Below are 18,758 nucleotides of genomic sequence, written 5' to 3'. Positions count from 1 at the left end.
GCCCAATGTCCAGCTGACTGTAGCTCAAGGAGCCAGACGGGGGGGGGTATGTGGCGCCAGTTTGGAGGAAAGTGTCAGGATCCAAGCATTTTGAACGTGAACGGAGAAAAATGTCACACCATAACGTTACAGTCCAAAAATAACATAGATGCAGGTGCTCGATCTGAGGTTTCCCAATTGCAACCAGCGACTCTGTGGAGGCTGGAAACAGGTACCACGTATGTCAGGGACAGAATTTCAGGGTCTCAGATTCCGAGCCCTGCTCCAGAAAGATTTTAGAGCAAGGCAGCAAGTGCAGCGATGCAGTGGAGGCAACTATTTTCCTACTTAGGCTTCAGTGAGCGCAAGTCTGGGGGCAGATTTGGCCGGATCTAGCAAAAAAAGCAACTCCCGCTGCTCGGCAGCGCAAGGCGGCGTGTGCTGGGGCTCCGTCTCCCGCTCCTGCAGGACCAGGCGCCCGGCTCCGGTCCCTGCCCCGACTGCCCCGCAGCACCCAGCCGGCTGCCCACAGGTCTCGCCTTCCCTCCCCTCTCCCGCCTTCGAGCCGCTACGAGTTAGGCTACAGGGCAGCACCCCCGGCGGGGACCGCAGTTTTAAAAATAGTGCAACTGCACGTGATGGGAATAGGCAAGCTGGCGGGAGGAGCGGCCCCGCCGCCAGCGACCAGAGCGCTCGGAAAGGAGGAAAACTAAGGCAAGCCCCGCTAGCGGTACCCACCATCTTGCAGTCATCCAGGGCTCGCTGGGTCTGGTAGGCGCTGTCGGAGCCGCTGCCCCGGCGTTCACTGTCGCGGCCGTGCGGCGAGGTCTTGCTGCCCTGGAAGATGGAGGCGGCGGAGCGGGGGCGCTTCCTGCGCCCGCTCGGTGCAGAGCTCATGCACACGCATCCGCCGCGCGGAGCCGCCCGCCGCGCGGGGCCCCGCGGCCGCGGGCAGCGCCTTCCCCCGCCGCCGCCGCCGCCGCCGCCGCCGCCGCCGCCGCCGCCGCCGCCGCCGCCGCCGCCGCCCCGGGGAGGGGTGCGGGCCCGCGCCGCTCGTCGCCTCGGCCCGGCCGGGACCGGGACCGGGCCCGCGCCGCTCACGGCAGCGAGCGCGGCCGCTGTGGGCGATAGCCTGGCGCCAGAGGGAGAGCCCGGGGAGCGCCCTGCAGCATCGCCTCCGCTACCGCGGCGAGAGGCGGAGGGGCTGGCGCCTTCCCTCCTTCAGCAGCATGTCAGTCCCCGCGGAACCGCCCCGCCGGCGGCATGCTCTGAGCCGGCAGCGGGTGGGGGGAAGGAAAGCGCGGCCGTACCCGGCGGACAAGGGCTCCCATCCAGCGCCCGACGAAACCTTCCCCACGATGCTCCCGCCGGGGGAGCCGCGCCACTTAACGCGCTCCCCCGCGGCGCGTCGCACCGGGGCAGCAGCCGCTCGGAGGGGCCGGGGGGGCGGTGAGGGGCCGGGGGGGGGTTTGGGGGGGGCGGCTGCCGCTCGTCCTCCCGCCCTGTGGGGGCGGCGCGCCGTACGGCGCGCCGCCCCCACAGGGCGGGAGAGCGAGCGGCAGCCGCCCCCCCCCGCTTGCCCGGCGGGTCACTGCTCAAAGTTGTTTGGTTTTGTTGTTTTTTTGTTTGGATTTTTGGCTTTTTTCTCTTCTTCTTCTTCACTAAAAAAAGCATCTTACTTCGGGGGGCTAAGAGCAGCGTTTGGAGGGTGTGATGCGACTGCACGGTAGGTTGCATCGGCTCATTGTAGGAGGGATTAAATGATAGCGATCGACTGGAGAAGTTGTTTCCCCCCTGCTCCGGCGCGACCGTGCGGTTGCAGCGCAGCAGGCTGAGGCTGACAGTGTGTCCCGTCCCCCCCCCCCCGGGGGCCCTGGGCACCGGCCCCTCCCGTGCAGGCGGCCGTGGGGCTGCGCCCACGCTGTGTCCGCAGCCACTTTCCCCAGGGCCCCTCGGGGTCTGCACTGCCCTGGGGGGAGATACCGCCTGGGCCAGCTTCAGCGCCGGGGCTGGTCCTGTTCCCCTCTGTAGCCAGGTAGCGATGGCTGTCTAGCTCACTCCTGCTACAACGGGATGTCTTCAGGGCGTTGAACAGAAGGTTTTTGTGTTTCAGTCATGCTCTTGATACCAGAGGAACGCCAAAGGCATCACACCCAGAAAACCAGTCTCGCCAAGGAGCTCGACTGTGCCAGCGATGGGACTCTGGCGGGGTGAGGGCCTCTCTTCAGGCTGCGCTGAGCCTTGCTGTAATGCACACAGCCTGGTATCTACCCGAGCCCGCACGTTGCCTGTTAGTCTATTTTGAAACTCTTTTTTAGACATTTTCTGCGATTCTCCCAGAAATGGAAGCTAGTGGATGTGTGTTAGTGTTGATGGATTTGCAGGGCTTGCAAGCACTGTCATCACTTTAGGCAAAACTAATTTGGCCTCGCAATTACAATGTTACTGTTGTAAACATACTAGTTCAGCATCTAGAGCAGCAAGAACTTGCAGTTCACAAGTGCTATTTTAAGGACACCACTTTTTTTTTTTTTTTTTTTGGTAGTAAACTTAATTCTATTACTCATAGGAAATAAATGCTTGAATTTGGTGCTGCATAAACACAAGCTTTGAGCCAGGACATCGTATTGCTTCCATATACAGACAAGCCATTACCTAATGACAAGGAAAATATTTTAATACTGGCAAAAAGCAAAATGAATACATCTTCTCTTCACATCCATGTAGAACAAAATGTATCTATTTGTATAGGGAAATTAAAACATAGTACTATGCCACATTAATGGTAGTGTTTTAATCCTTGCTCATTATCATTTTAGTCACATGCTTTAGTCTTAGTTCAGTCTATTTCTAGTTTTATTACGAGCTACTGAAACAGCAATAATTAAATAATACTAATACTAAAGCCAACAACAATAACAATAAATCTACCAGAGAGTGCAATGTGTTTGCTTGTACATTACCTGTCTTGGCTGAAGTTCTGGTCCCTTGAAGTCAATGCCAGAAGTCCCACTGACTTTTAAAAAAGGTTAGAATTTAGTTCCTGGTGATATATCTGCCCTGTATAAAGCTGAGTCACAGCTGAGTTTTGCCCTTCAGCCAACATCTGGGACAGTTTTGAAGTCCCAGCGACCTATAGCATGTTCACTCCTGATAGTTTGTATCTTCAGTATGTCCACATTTGGAAGTGGATCTGGTGATTCTTTCTGTAATTTATAAGACTGCGTATTTTCATAATTCTTCCAGCTGACCTCTGAAACCATCATGGGACATGATGAATTTGATGGCACCCCAGGATTATGTTGGAGAAGGAGGAGTGACAGGCAACAAGTCTTTCTGGGATGCATAAGAAACAATGATTTTTGTAGGCATCCCAGTTCTTGGGCTGGGGGGAAGAGCTCCAAGCTAAGCCACCACATGCTGTCACAGGGTGGGCAGCAGGAGAAATAAGACTCAAGTTTGGAAATATATACCATCAGGAAACAAAATGCTCTCTTGGGAAAACAGAGGTATATACGTTGCAATGCTTTCCTGAAAAGAGAGACACGTGATTCTTTCCTCTTGTCTGAACTAGAGTTCCTACCACAAATGGCCTTATTCTAGCTTCGTCTCCCAATATTTAATGGATGGCAATAATCAGGGGCTTGTTGCTCCCTCCTGCAGCATCCTCTCAAGACCCTAAGTAGATGACCTTGAAATAAGTTTAGAGAGTACTTTGTTGGCCCGTTACATAGTCAAATTCTTTGGTAACTCCACAAAAAATAGAAGTAAATACGTAGGCTTTGCTATACCTAGCCTATATTGTAATTCTAAAAAATCAACTGAGAGGAACTTTTTACTTGGGAGTCTCTCTCGTCCCATTTTCTTGTAATCTTTGTCTAATCCATTTATTTCTCTGGTCCTTGGCTTCTGGTAATATTTCCCAAGGGTGAGTAGAATATAATGGACTAGATAAGTTATGAAAGAGACACTGATTAACTGAGAAATGTGAGGAGATGTCTTTGGAGGAAAAAAAGAAAAAAAAAGTGAAAAAGAGGCAAAGGAATAGAGAAGGCAAAAAAAGGTCATTTCTGTAGAGATACCAAGAGAGAAAAGGAAACCAAGAAACAGGTACTGAAGAAAATAAAGGAAAGTAATTCCGCATGATCTTCTTAGGACAGAAAAATAAAATATAAGTTTTAAAGTTAGATCGAAAACTAAAACCTAAGAATAACAACAGAGACTTCTTCACATTTCTTTAAAATATTTTTTTAAAGAAAGTGAACTGTCTTTCTAAGTAAATATGGTACATTTTAAACAGAGCACAAATTTATTCCCTGGAAATGCAGGGTCAGAATAGTGCCTGGAGGTAAAGTACTTGATTTTTGTACCAGGTTTCCTGGGGAGTAAAACTGTTTAACCCTCATAAATAAAATGTAATAATGCATTCGAGAATCACAGCTTCAATGGCCTTTTTTTTTTTTTATGAATCATTTCCTACGGAATTGGAAGTTAAGGAAAGGAGTGCCACAGGAGGCACTATTCTGGTCTGATTTCCATAAACAGGCCTTTCATGTATCCAGGGTGTTAGCCTTCCTGGCTTCAGAGATGCTCCAGCGGTGGTGGCAGCTCCCTGCACCCCTTCTCCTCAGCCTGTGCTCAGTTCAGGGCTTATGAAGTCAGATCATTTTGTAGCAAAGATTGCACATTAGTATATTGTTAGTGTCTGCTAGTCTAATACCAAGACACAGAAGAATATTATATTTAGTCTGTTTAGAAGTCAATACAGAGTTTTTGACCCCAAATAGAGTAATTTGGTCTTTTTTTTTTAAATGTCTAAAAATAATTTATGTAGATACCCCTCAAAGCAAACAAAGACATCTCTGTCCTGTGAAATTTACAGTCACAGTTCAACAAAGACTAGCAATAAATTAGATGAGATTGTAAAGAAAACAGGAAAATTTTTCTAAGTTCTGTTGTGTCAATCTCAACAATTTCCAAGATTACTTAGGAAACTAATGTCCACGCAGTGGAGATGCTGAGGAGAAGGCTTATTTTTCTTGCAGTCACTGGAAGTTTTAAAAAAATGCAGTCATTAGTGAGTCCGTCTGTAGCTGTCAGCCCAGTACAGGCATGTTTCTCCTGGTTGTGAATGCATGGGACAACATGCTTAAGCTAGCAAAAATGTCAAAATGGCTTAGTCTGCTTTACCTGCCTTCTCTGTAAGTGTTGCAAAAGACTGTTTGTGACACTTAAATCATGCCCTGAGAATGCTAGAGATTATTGCACTAAGATTTTTGGCACTTAAAAGCTACTGTATTCCTTAAATCAGAGAATGAAAGAAATTCTAAATCAGATAATCCAGGATATGTTCTCTATTTCCTTTACAACATGTATTTACACATGTAACTCCAACATGAATTTATATGGAAATACCTGTGGGAGCACTCAGGTAGCTAGACAACTACCTGTTTCAAATTTAGCCATGTTTGCCCAACACAATATAGGATTTAATGACAAGGAAATCTAAGAAAATGGCCCATACAACCAGATATTTTTTGCTTCCACCTGTATAAGTTTTAAAAAACATAATATCATACTAAAAGAATGTTAATACCATCAGCACTTCTGTTATTATGAGAAAAAAACCCAAATGCCTACTTTAAAAAAATAAACATTAGCATAACAAATCTTCAAACTGCAGAAATTAATAATTATTTCTGAAAAGAACAAGGCTAACATCAGTTTCTCATTATGAAAGTATCAAAGGAATAATTTACCTTTAGCTCTAATGTAGTCAATAGAATACAGAATGATAAACTATACCAACAAGAGGAATCTTGCTAGTAGGCTACATGTATGTATTTTTTAAAGAAAGATTATTTTAATAATATTTTGGCTGTTCTCTTTTGAGATTTTAAAAAGCAAAGGTTTGATAACATGTAAAGGACAAATATTTTCAGATTTCAAAAGCAAGTTAAGGATAGTAAAACTTCAGTACTGTATCTAATATAAAAACAACACAAGAATTATGCTGTTATAAGGAATAATCAAAATATAACTGTCAGAGCTGGTGACCTAATGAAAATCTGGAAACTAAATCAGACTGGACACTCAGGCTTTGTCACTTTGACAAAATTCTGTTTGTGTTATAAGAAGATGAAAAGACAACTCACAATTAGTAAACTCATTGGAGGCAGCAGTACTCTGAATCCTCTTCTGTTTGCCATCTGAATGTGGCCTTTTTGAAAAAGCCTTTACTGGCTACTTTATATCTCCACTCTTCTGCCTGTCCTGATAACTATTCATTAGTTATATATTTCAAAGAGATATTGGAGCGCTACAAAGCAAACTGACTTCAATTTCAGTTATTCCGTTGTTGCACATTTCTATTAAATGGTCAGTAGAGATACAACATTAATTTTTGAAATTATCATTACTTCACTTTGGAATTAATGTTTTATTTAAATGAACGGAAGTGGATCACATCCTCTCAAGAGCTATCATCTGGACTGTTACCCTGCGGTTCAATACATTTTCACATTTGAAAGATTATTTTAATAACCACATTTTCATATTTTCTTTAAATGAAAGCTTAAATCACACGGAAAAATGATGGTTTCTATGTAAGTATCATTACAGCACACCACAAACCATGACTTAATTTACTTTTGGTACATGTCAAGTGTTCATTTTTACATGAAAATGCAGTGTGGGTTGAATCAAATGATCAGTGATTTCAGCGGGGAAACCTGAGCACTTATTCTGCCTTACAAGCTTTTTAGCCTTGCTGCTCTGAGTAACTGCACTGAAATCCAGCCATTCTTAATAGAACCATACATTGCCAAGTGTCTTTGTTCTACTTGTCCTTAACCAGTTATCAACCTGCTTTCAGCAAGCTCACCAACCTACAAAATTCACATTTTTTTTAAATTTCATGGGTACAATTTTCAACTCAAAACAAAGCAAACAAAACCTGTAATTGTTTTTGATAAATACTGTGCACTTCTGAGAATCTGGCTGTGCGTGTGTGACATACAAGGACAGTAATGAGGATCTTCCTTTTTTGCTTTCCTGACCTTTAAATATTAAATTTTCTTTTTAAAAATCTAGAAAAGGATTGAGAATGATGGTGCTGCCTGATGTTATTCCAAGGAGGTTCACTGAAAGCAGGGAGAGTTTTAAGGAAAACTAGAACTGAATAAACTAGGGAATTTAAGAATATGAAACATGGAATATGAAAGTCAACCAAAAAAGCGCATATGATTATCCACATGAAAGCAAATAAAACATTCCCTCCCCCTGGTATTTTAGTATGGTAGAATGGTGGCTTCTCAGAAAATACTGTCCAGGCTTTCCAGTTTTGCTGTTTTATTATATGCATGATTCTGCAAACTGTAGAGAGTTGAAGATTAATTTAATTTTATCTCTTTGCCTGTGCAAAAAGTTTGGTAATCCTTATTGTGGTGTGGTTGTGCTGGTTTGCTCCTGTAGGCTTGCAGTTTTACCTTTTTGGTTGGTTACTGAGGTGGTGGAAACGTTCATAAATAAGAGAAGTGGCCTTCTGCTTGTGACAGAAAGAAGAAGAACCCTTTCTAATAATTCTTACTTGGGCTTTGCGTGATAGTGAAAAAAATAGCTTTGTAAAAGTCAAAAAATGATTAAACATTCTGAAGAGGGAGGTTTTAGGGAGACATATTCACCAAGACCAATGTTTCTGACACTGTATTTCAAAGGCAAAAAAAAGCAAAGCAGCTTAAGTTTTAATGAAAATTACTTAGATTGAGAAAAGGACACAGCATGTGGGAGGACCTGCAGAGATTTGGATAGATATAGCACATCCTTGTCTTGAAATATGTTTTTAAAATCCTGCATGAGGCTGTTGTACTGCCAGTAAAGAGCTAAAGATTTGAGAATGTATGACTACTGTCCTAAAAATATTGGACTGAATTATTGTATAGAGGCAAAGAAATAAGTGCTTGGTTTCAGTGTTGTGTCATGGATTGCATTTTCCTTCCTACCTTTTCTTTTTCCTGTTCTTTTTAACTTCGTCTTATTACTTCTTTGCTTTCATTTCTTCACGGTTTATGCTGTATGTTTTTTTTTAACTGGCCTGTTTTCATCGTTTGTTCTTCTCGTCTTCTCGTCTTTCACTCTGTATTTTGTCCTTATTTTTCCCATTTCGCTTCTCACTCACTTCTCTGTTGTCCAAACTCCCATCTGTTTTTTCTGTGTGATCAAAGAACAGTTTTGTGCTCTATTCTTCTAAATGACAAGTGGAACTATAGTTTTGGAGTTAGTATGTCAGATCTCCAAATATAAGTAAAATTTAAAACTTACCCTGCATAGGCTAAAATTTATGATGAGAGAGAAGGATTTATTACACAAATGAGCTTTAAAAATGATGTAAAAATTCATACGTAGACACAGACTATACTACATGGTAGATTTATAGGGCCAGATCCCTCGTCCTGCCTTTGTTCATCATGAATAACCACAGGGGACTGGATCCTATGGAACATATGCTGCATATATCTATATATATAATATATAGATATACTATGGATTAATATTTGCTTATATGCTATTTCTTCCCCTTCTCCCTAGGGGATGCCAAAGCTAAGGGAGGACAAAATAGTTTGAACAACAGCTCAAGTTGTAATCAATGGGTTACTCTTAACATGGGGTTAACATGAATGGGGTTCAGCAGATGCCCGCTGAGAGTCCAGCTTTGTTCACTGTTTCCCATATCCCCCAGATGACAGTATTGGGAATATGATTATTAAATTAGATGGCATGAATGTGAACGGGATTGCTGGAACTTAGATGAGAATTCATTGTGATCCTGACAAATCAAATATACCATCTTTAAAAATGTTGTGAAATCATGTAAGGGAATGTGTAAGATACTGCACTTTGGTAGAAGTTATCCACTATACAAATAAATGTAAGATGAGTAGGTAAAACCCTGCAGAACAGGTTCTAGGCATTTTTGTGGTTGACTGGAAGGTGAAGCTATTAGTAAGAAAACCCCCTATCATACCAAGAGGTAGAATTAGTGTTACAGCTTGCAAGATACATGAAATAATAATTCCACTTAATATTTACTGAGCCTTGGCTTTACCAATTGGTAAAGACCTATCCAGTCTGGTGCTTTGTACTTCAAGCAAGATGTGGACCACTTGGAGAGAAGGGGGAGGGAGAAAAAAATTATAAGATGGCCTAGAAAATATGAACTCTGTAGAGATTGAAAGTACATGACTGAGAGAAAACAGCAGTTCTCAAGTACACAAACTGCTACAGCATAAGGAAAGCAATAAATTTTTTCCCCCCTGGCATCTCATAGAAATACATAATAGATTTCAACAAGAGTATTCAGGTTAGATTTAAAATACTTTTTAATGTTAAGGATAGTGAAGGGCTGGATTAGTTTTCCACAGGAGACTTTAACTGAAGGTTTTTAAGAAAATAGACAATCTGCCAGAAATTACACATGTTATTAATCCCCCCTTGGGAGGGAAATTGGATTATAGACTCCTCAAGGTCCTTTTCAACTTTATTCTTCTGTGACTTTTTGGAATTACAAAAATATCATGTCTGCTTCATAAGAAATGTTAACTTATAAATATTCCCATAGAAGATAAAAACTTCTGCTTTTGCAACCTTCCCCAGTCTTATGAAAGGTTTTGTCATTTCATGGAAGTTTGTCAATTCATGAGACAGATACTTTCTTCCACTGTATTTGCCACTACTTCAGCTTCTTTTCAAATTCAGTACTGCTGGAAGCAACATTTCTTAACATTCAGTTACTGGAAATGCTCTTCCCAATAGAGGACTAGGGAGGTGATTTAATGACAGCAGTATCAGAGCTATCAAATATTGCAGAAATTTGTACAGCTTTTAAAGATAAGGGTGGGGAAGAAATGAAGGATGAGAAGAGGAGAAACATATACTAACATGAAGAAACAGGGTGGAAAAAGCTGAACAGCAACAGAGAATGCTTATGAATGATGAAATAAAGTGAAATGGAAAGCAGTAAGAAAGCAGTTATTTAGGAGTGAAGGTCAGAGTGAGAAAATGCAAGTCAGAGGGACACAGAAAAAGAGCAAGTCCACATTTTGCCTGTAGCCTTTTTCTATTTTTCCCTCCCTTTCTATTCAGAGAACACCTGCTATTGACATTTGAAAAAGAATGGAGTGTTCTAAGCATTGTTCATCTGTTTTATTTGAAAATATTTTCAGTTATTTTGAGGAAATGCCAAACAAAAGCTTTTAATTCAGCAATAAATAGGAAGGTACAAGTATGGATGAAGAGCAAGAGTGTGTCAGGTGGGCCTGGGTTCTGTTTTGTTTTGTTTTATTTCCTTGTAGACCTGCAACAGATATAAAAAGTTTGATTCCCTGAATCCACTTAGTATTTTTAGTGGAAGACTGCTTAAATCCATCAGCTTTATGTGCAGCAAAAAAAAGGAAAACACACGATTCCTATTTTAAATGTCCTGCCCATTTGCAGCCTTTGGTAAATAAATCTAAGGTAAGTTGAATTTCATAATACCTGTGGTTTGCTGGTTTATTCCCAGCTGTGGGTGGTCATCTGCAGCTTTTTGATTTTAAGTTGTCTCAGGCAGGACCCTGTGTTCTTACCTTTAATGCAGCCCGTGGTCTTTGCATTGTCAACACAGCCTAAATTCTTGATGTGATGGGTAGCAAGACATTGTTTTGATCCAGTGGCTGAAGTAGTGCTCTGCAAGCCTCAGCATAGCCTTGTCACAGCAGGACAAGCACATGACTTGTATAGTGGCAGCACCTTTGTGGCTTTTCCAGTCCCTGTTAGAGGTGTGCCATGGTATGTCTGTGCTCTGCAGAGCCCAGCTTCATAGGATACAGAGGCTGCAGGGCATGCACTTCTGCAGGCTCTTCCCCAAAACTCCTCTCTACAAGTGGAATATCCTCTTCAGGAATGAATGAAGAGTGAAAGTTTGCCTCTAAGATGGCAGAAATCAAAGGAAAATCTAATCCCCCAAATATGGGGCTGTAGTATAAAATCACCAGTCAACAGTAACTTCTTTAAAAAAAAAGAAACCAGCTCATCTCTAATCTAAGTGCTACTTGTAGCAACTATGGGACCATTACTTTAGGGGAGAAGTAAATCCACGACCACTTAAGTCTATGGGAGATTTTTGGGTTGGCCTACAATCTGCTTTGAAATTAACAGGCAAACCATTCAACCTATACTTTTGTAAAGAAATACTGTTTAGTAAACAGAGTAATTGACTTAGTTGAAACAGACTATACTTTTGATGTGGGCAGCAAGTGTTCAGACTCCCCAAAGAGATGGTGACAAATAGTTTCAGAACTAGTAGACAACAAAACTGGCTACTGAAAACAGCAGTGTGTTAACCCAGGAAATTATGAAACACAAGCTAGTTTATTTGGCAACTACCCATACAAGTAAGGCAAAGGTCCTTTAAGGTTGCTAAGCCAGCACAAGGCTTCTCATGAGTCAAAAAGGAAAAGCAAAAATATATCAAGTAGATGATTCTTTCTCTTTATGGATTTTTGTTTGTTTGTTTTGCTTTGTGTTTCCAAACATATCTGTCCTTTCAGCCATGGATTTAGTTGGGTGGAAGGATGAGGTCAGCTAGTCTTTTTTCAGTCCTTAGTATTTTTGGTTACTCTTTTGCAAAGCTCAAAGGCTTGTTAATTTTTAGGAAGTAAATTTAATTCCTTATAATCAAATTTGGTTTTCTGCTCTTGTTTTACAGGTACTCCAAAACAGGAATGTGTACAGCCTGAAACATGAAAAGATAATATTTTTCAAACAAGAGTACCATAAGCAGTTGTACTCATAAAAATCTGCCTGTGTAGACACTAACAGTCACTTTCATATTAAATAGTACTTCTGCTGATGCTAGTGTTACTTCAAGTTTATTAAGTATGTGGGATTTTGTCCTTAGCAGTTAAATCCTCTGCAGAAGCATCTTAGCATCCAGAACCCTCTAGGATAATTCATCAAGGAGGGACCTTTTCAGGGACTACACCAGTAGTAGGTCCAGGATTTGAACCAACAGCCCACTTAGTGCTGCTTTTATGTAGGATTCTGTAATACGCACAGACTTGAGACTACAGTGCCCAGTATTTCTTATGCCTACTGTTGTACTATGTAATGTTTTTGTAGGCCACTGAGAATAGTTTTTTTCTTTCCTCCATATTATTTCATGTTCAATACAGAAAATAATATCATACTAAGCGGAGAGATATTTTATTCATCTCAACTATCTGTCTGGGCATTAAATGTAAACATTTTTTCTTGAGCCTTCATAAAAAATGCTCCCATAAGGATGATTTATGATCGTTTTAACTTAGATAAGTTGTGAATTGAAAGCAATAGATGCATAAAAGTGTCCTTTACAATTGTGTGTATCTAGAATAGCTGCAAAAATAAATTAATTGATCTAGGTTTTTTTGCTATATTTTTGCTAGATAGACTAAGTCCCCCTATCAAGTTATTTTAAGGACAAGGTGAAGTATATGTTTCCTCAATCTCTAGCTCATAGTAAATGATACATAAAAGCGGCACTTGGCTAAAATTTACAGTTATTTGTATTAACTTCAAAAAATTACTTTGTGAACTTACATTTAGGAAACCATGAATTTGATTTTGGTGTTGGAAATTCCAGAAGAATATGTACAACAAATGCAGTTTTCCAGGTTTCCTCTGCAATGTATATGACAGATTTACTTTGGAACCATTAAGTCACAGCACAATAAAAAAAATATAGTTAAATGGAATACTATAAAAATTGGGTTAACAGGCTAGGTACGTTTGCTACTATAAACAAATTAACCTAAACTATACAGTTATAGCAAAGCAGCTAATGAAATATCTGCAAAACTTAAAGCAGAGGGAGCAGAGCTTATCACAGTTTATGACACAAAGTGTCAGACTTGCACAGAATACCCATGGAGTAGATCTGATGCTAGTTGGCCATGACAATGATTATAAAATAAAAAAGATAAATGGAACATGCATTATGGAAAAAGTCTAATTTTAGAAATTTCTCAAAGAAAAGAGAAACTTTGGTTCATCCTTACAGTATAATTTTCAAAGAACTGACATTCTGGGAAATCCAGAAAAAGATTTATGTATAAAATCAGTGATCAGTGAGTATACTCAGAACCTTCAGGTGGGTGTGATTTTCTTAATGATTTATTTAAAAAATAAACAGCTAATGAGAATTAGGTTCAAATTTATTAAAAAGCCAACAACTTTTTTTCAATAATATCACATCAATAATATAGGGCCAGGAAGCATCTCCATGTTCCTGGATGTAGAGCTTTACCATAGCTGCATCTTGACTTCATATCTGAGTGTGAATTTAGGGGGTGGGAAGCTGTAAGTGCTCTGTGTCCTATATTCTGTATTATTCTAGATGCAATTAACTATACTGTGTTTACATTGCCGTCATGGGATTCTCCTGCTTTTATAAATACAGTTTAGATTTATTTTTAACAGGAATTTGTGAATTGCTTTGCCCTTCTACCTTGAAATGAGATCCATATTTCTTCCTGATACAACTTGACTGGCTTTAGTAAACTTAGACCATAGATGAATAGGGCCTATTATTTTTTTTTATTGTTTCAATTTAATTTTTAATGGAAGGTTACTCTAGTGCATCCATGAGTTGATCACTGTTAAAAGACACCACCTTATCAAACCTAGTTTTAAGCTCACCTATGAAAATGGCATTTAGGAATCTTGTCGTTTATCCAGTTCGATCCTAAAATATTAATGTATCTGCAGGATATAGGAAAGCTCATAGTAAAAAACAGTACCCTTGACATCCCTCTGTGTGTTACTTCCTGAATTCTTGAGAGAATTACTTGGAAATAGTATATGAATGATGTGGCATATGAATGGTATATGGATTAATATGAATTAATTTATCCTTGACATAGCTACTTGTTCAAGAGTTAGAAGCAATAGCAGAGTGAAAGAATGCAGCATTCAATAACATTCTGTTTTATGGATGCTGGGACTTTCTAACTGAAAGATCACCATCTATAAGAATTCCCTTTACTATTTATATTTATTAGTAATACTACTGTAACACTCCAATCCCTAGAGCTTTATATTTAAATCCCTTATGTGGTTATTGCTGTTGAGTCACATAGTGCGTTCCTACTGTGAATAAAACATTTCTGACAAAATTTTGAATTTAAGTAAGCTATTTGATATGCAGCACTGATACCATTTACAGTCAACCACAGGTACATTCATGGCATCCGCTATATTCTCTGCTGCTGAGGGGGCTCTGGAGATCACAAGACAATTTTAATTAGATTGTTGGTATTCATAAGAGATGCTAAAAACTAGCACGTTACAGTAAAACTTTGAGACTGTTAAAGTTAGCTTGACCGTGAAGTTGATTGCAATACTTGATCATAACTGTCTTTCAAATGCAGAAACGTTTCTCTTGCTGACCACAGGTGAATTTGTTTTGCACATTTAACTGGGAGAATAGTTAAGAAAATTGCAGAGGAAATGCACATAGGTGATGATGGTTCCAAAATGGATTTAAGCAACAAGCTACAACCTGTTAATTTGATGTACATGGCTATCAGCTGTTATCATGTATTCTCAAGTTCTGGCTAAATTCTTCTCAGTCTTCTTATAGGATTTAGTGCAATCATTTGAATCCTTTTACCTTCCCCTTTGCAAAGGCAATATAAACCAAAAAAGGGTCATTTTAACTTTTCAAAGCTCACAAGTAAAATCCCAGTTATCCTTTGCATTTGACAACTGATTCCCTGGATGAGAACAAACTCCCTTAATTCAGTCACTTGCAGAGTCATCTCCTGCAGTTCAGTCAAGCTTTCTTCGTAAGGACAATGATGGATAGAGCTGTATTTATTAGTCTTACAAGAATATCTTGGGTTTATCATCTTACAGCAAGTCTTGATCACTTCTGCTGTCCACTATCATTATCTGCAAATCATTTATGTCAGATATAATAAGAAGAAATGCTAGACTGGAATTCCCCCTGCTTAGATGAACTCCAGAGGCGTATTTTGTAGCTTTGTTGGTATTGTTAAACTCATAAGCATGGATGTAGAGTGGAAGCTAGGTGGCTTTAGAAGTGTTGGTATTAATTAAGGCCAAAACAAATGATATTTTATATGTCTATTCAGATTTATGGGACTAAAGGGATAATAAACATTTTTCATGTTTTTCTTTTTTCTACTGAAAATTATAAAACAAATCTGGTTTTTGAAACAGATTTCCAGAATTAAGGAATGTTTGTTGCTAATAAGTATATTGGGAATCTTACTATTCAGCATCTTTTAGAAGTAGTTCTTTGTCCAGCTGATATAGAACTAAATGGTTATAGAAATACTGTGTGAGGAGCAGAAAGCAGTTTAGGAAATCCTAGACCCAATGCAATACTAGAAGCTGCTTATGCTGATGTAGCACTAGCTACTTCAGGTCATCATTTAAAACATTTTTGGTAACTCAAAATGTTTTGAATATGTTAATATTTAACCTTGGAAATGTGACTTAATTATTTAGTTTGGAGTAGGCCCTCCTTAATATCTAAGTAAGAACAAAACCAGAAGTAACACAAAAGAAAGCATTCAAAGATAGTTATATTAGAGGAAAAGAAACCTCTGAAGAAATTAGGAACTTAAAATTAGCAAAAAAATTGTAAAAGTAAATCTTAATGCTTCATATATCAATACACATACTGAAAATATGTGAACTGATCACATAAGCTAACTACTTCAGGTTATGATTGAAGTACAATAACATACATACTGGTGCATATATGAACACATAGTCTTATGACAAATAATTTTAAAATTGTATATATAGGTTAGATTGTATTGGTGATTCCCATTACTTAAAAGATCTACTTTTCTGTACACTCTCCATCTCTGTGGTTTTTGCGGGTTTTTTTTGTCTTTTAAAGTATATGGTATCCAAGGCAGGAATCAAGCATATTGTGTTTGTAGAGCAAATATGGTAAGAGTGAAAAATGATGTTTGGTTAAAATACAGCAGTACTGTAATGAGAAAAAATAGCTTGGGTGAAATCCTGGTTCTGGTCTTGAAAGCAACATATTTTTGCAATTATTTCTACTCCTCAATCAAATAAGAAGCAATTTGAGAACACATTTCCCACATATAAAACCTTGATCTTACTAAATCTGCAGAGCAATTGGTTTTGTCAAATATGCTTTAAATCAAAATGCTGCTGAACTATTTAAAAAATGAAAGCTTCTACAAGTCTTCATATACCATCAATTTTGGTGGTGTTGCTATCTCTATTTTCCTATTCTTCCTAGCTAATAATTACTCTCTTTATACTGGTTTGTTTGTTTGTTTGGTTGGTTGGTTTTGTTGGTTTTTGTTAGTTGGTTGGTTTTGTTTTTGTTTTTGTTTTTTTTTTTGTTTTGTTTTGTTTTTAAATCACTATTTACCTGGTGCACAGATGGCGTTGGATTTAAGTTGGCTTTATCATTATTTTGTGATGGATGGGATTATGACTGAGATTTGTCTTCTCCATCTACCCATGTATGCAATATTTTAAAAAAGCAACACACCTCTAACTATAGAAGTCATTAAATCAACATGTTTGCTTAATTTTCTAAGATTGTTTACTGCACATGAAGTTGTGTATACATCTTTGCAGTATCGACTGCTACCTCACCATTATTTGAACAACTTTTTAACACACATTCTTTCTTATTTAGCATGACCTCAAATCACAGCTAACCTCAAATCTTTGAACAAGAAAATGTATTATTTAGCCAAATGTGTATGGAGGAAAAATCCTAAAGGAAATTTCATAATTTTTCTGTTATGATTTTGTATATACCCTTTGTTTAAACAGCAGAGGATTTTACTATGGGTGATCTTTTTGCTATCCTCCCTGTTGCAGATACACTGCTAGTAGTCAGAATTCCAGGGAGATAACTATTGGGGGCTTTTTAAAAGGAGTTTTACAGATACCAGCTCTTGATGGGAAGTTTGTAGGGTGATCATCCAGTCTGTTCTACCTGTGTATGAAAATAGTTGTCTTAGACACTTAAAATATTTCACACAGTTTCACTTAATGGGGATAATGGTATTGCAAACCCTGTGTCATACTTGTACAAAATATGATGATTACTTCTCTACAAGAAACATTTCTAATATTATTACTGTATTATGCAAATATAAAAACTGGGATAAAAATTCAGATACCTTTCATCTGGTAGTGTCTTAACATAGATGACCAGTTGTGGACTGTTGGCAAGAAAAGTAACAGGTGCTGCCACAAATACCCTTCTAACTGTAGGATATTTGGTGCAAGTATGATCTCATTAATCTTGTTATTTTAAGAGCAGTGTCTTTTTTGCTCTGAGTCTGGCTCTTACTGCATTGTTGTGAATGGTTCATTAATTTGATTTATTCCTTTTTTCTATCCCGTATTTGTCTTCTTAACTTCCATATTTCCTCAGGTAGCAGGAATAGAATTTGGACTTCATCCAGACACAGAACCAGGGCACAGAACTGTAGGAGACTCAGTAAAAAATCAAGGACTGTATCTGAAGGAAAGCAAGGTCTACCAACTTGCTATTAAGAAATACTTGGCTAATGTAAGTTGTGATATGTTTATTGTTATTATTCATGCTTGTGAAACTTTAGTTCCATAAAGTACAATCTGATTGACTGCTGAATTATGAGAGTATACTGGATTGTAATTTTATTCTTTTCCCTTTTTTCCTCCATCAGTTTTCAGATTTGTTCCTGATATTCCTGTGTGTCTTTAGTTTGATAAATATTCCTGTCATCCTGCAGGAGATTAGAAAACACAGATATCAAGCCTGTTTTTTAAACTCTCTTACTTATCTTCTAGTAAAATTCACACATGCAAATACTATTTTTGCATATTCAAATCAAGTATAGCTATTTGTAGCCACAATCTCTCAGTCTTATTTGCATGCAAAATGTACATGTTCAATCTGGAAGTTATTTAAGAAGGTAGCTCCAAGCAATTTCAACTCACTTTTCCAATGAATAAAAAACTCATACTAAACCAAAAATTGAATAGTCTTATTACTAATGTTTTTGCAACCTTACAATTCAAAGTAATTTTGAAATAGGCATTTAAATGAGTATACTCACAGAACTGTCATATATGTGAATATGATGATTTATTCCTCTCAGAGACTTGCTTTTGTGGTCATCTTTTAATCATCCAGTTTACTGGGAATTAAAATAATGCAAATAAAGCTATATAATACACAAAATAATACAAAATATTAGGACATTAGTCTATGGGAACTTTACCAGAGTGCAGCTGAGAAAAGGTAGGAAAGATCTGTGACAGCTTCCAAGTATCTAACCCTGTAAGTCCACAGAGCTGCTACTTTATGAATATGGTAATACTTCCTCAGATACAAGCTACTTCACACATTATTCACAGTTGATCGTTCTGGGGCAATCACTCCTGCAGGCATGTAGACATGGGTTTCTGAAGGGACATGAAAATGGAGGAGGTAGAAAAGACTCTTAAGGAGGTCAAACCTTGTTTTGAAATTCTAGTCCCCTTCTAGGGAAGTGGATTTAACATATGGAGGCTTTGCATTTAGGATGTAAGGGCTTTCAAGGGACAAAAGCCTTTCTGATAAAGTCCCCTCTTTACCCACCACAGAAAGTCTGTGGCAAAATTATTTTTGCAGGATGTACATCTACTGATACATTCTGGCACTGTCACCGTCTATCTCCTTTTCTTTCTTCGCCTCTCATAAACAC

At 39.0% G+C, this 18,758-nt stretch overlaps 1 protein-coding gene and 1 long non-coding RNA gene across 2 annotated transcripts in view; one reads left to right on the top strand and one right to left on the bottom strand.

The window, feature by feature from the left end:
• Positions 1 to 1,418, bottom strand: part of RGS7BP (regulator of G protein signaling 7 binding protein) — a 44,955-nt gene extending 43,537 nt beyond the window's left edge. The window contains exon 1 of the mRNA XM_069777268.1: positions 718 to 1,418. Within this exon, the coding sequence (XP_069633369.1) occupies positions 718 to 876 (159 nt within the window). The 5' untranslated portion in view covers positions 877 to 1,418. The remainder of the gene's footprint in view (positions 1 to 717) is intronic.
• A 170-nt stretch (positions 1,419 to 1,588) lies between these two features.
• LOC138683728 (uncharacterized) lies at positions 1,589 to 18,468 on the top strand. Its single transcript, XR_011323144.1, has 4 exons — positions 1,589 to 1,705; positions 2,093 to 2,269; positions 17,462 to 17,599; positions 17,736 to 18,468. It is a non-coding gene; the product is annotated as an uncharacterized lncRNA (long non-coding RNA).
• The last annotated feature ends 290 nt before the right edge of the window (positions 18,469 to 18,758 follow it).

Source organism: Haliaeetus albicilla, chromosome Z (genome assembly GCF_947461875.1).
Source record: "Haliaeetus albicilla chromosome Z, bHalAlb1.1, whole genome shotgun sequence".
NCBI classification, from domain to species: Eukaryota; Metazoa; Chordata; class Aves; order Accipitriformes; family Accipitridae; genus Haliaeetus; species Haliaeetus albicilla.
Note: the sequence above shows the minus strand (reverse complement) of the source record. Positions and strands in the feature narration are given on the sequence as shown.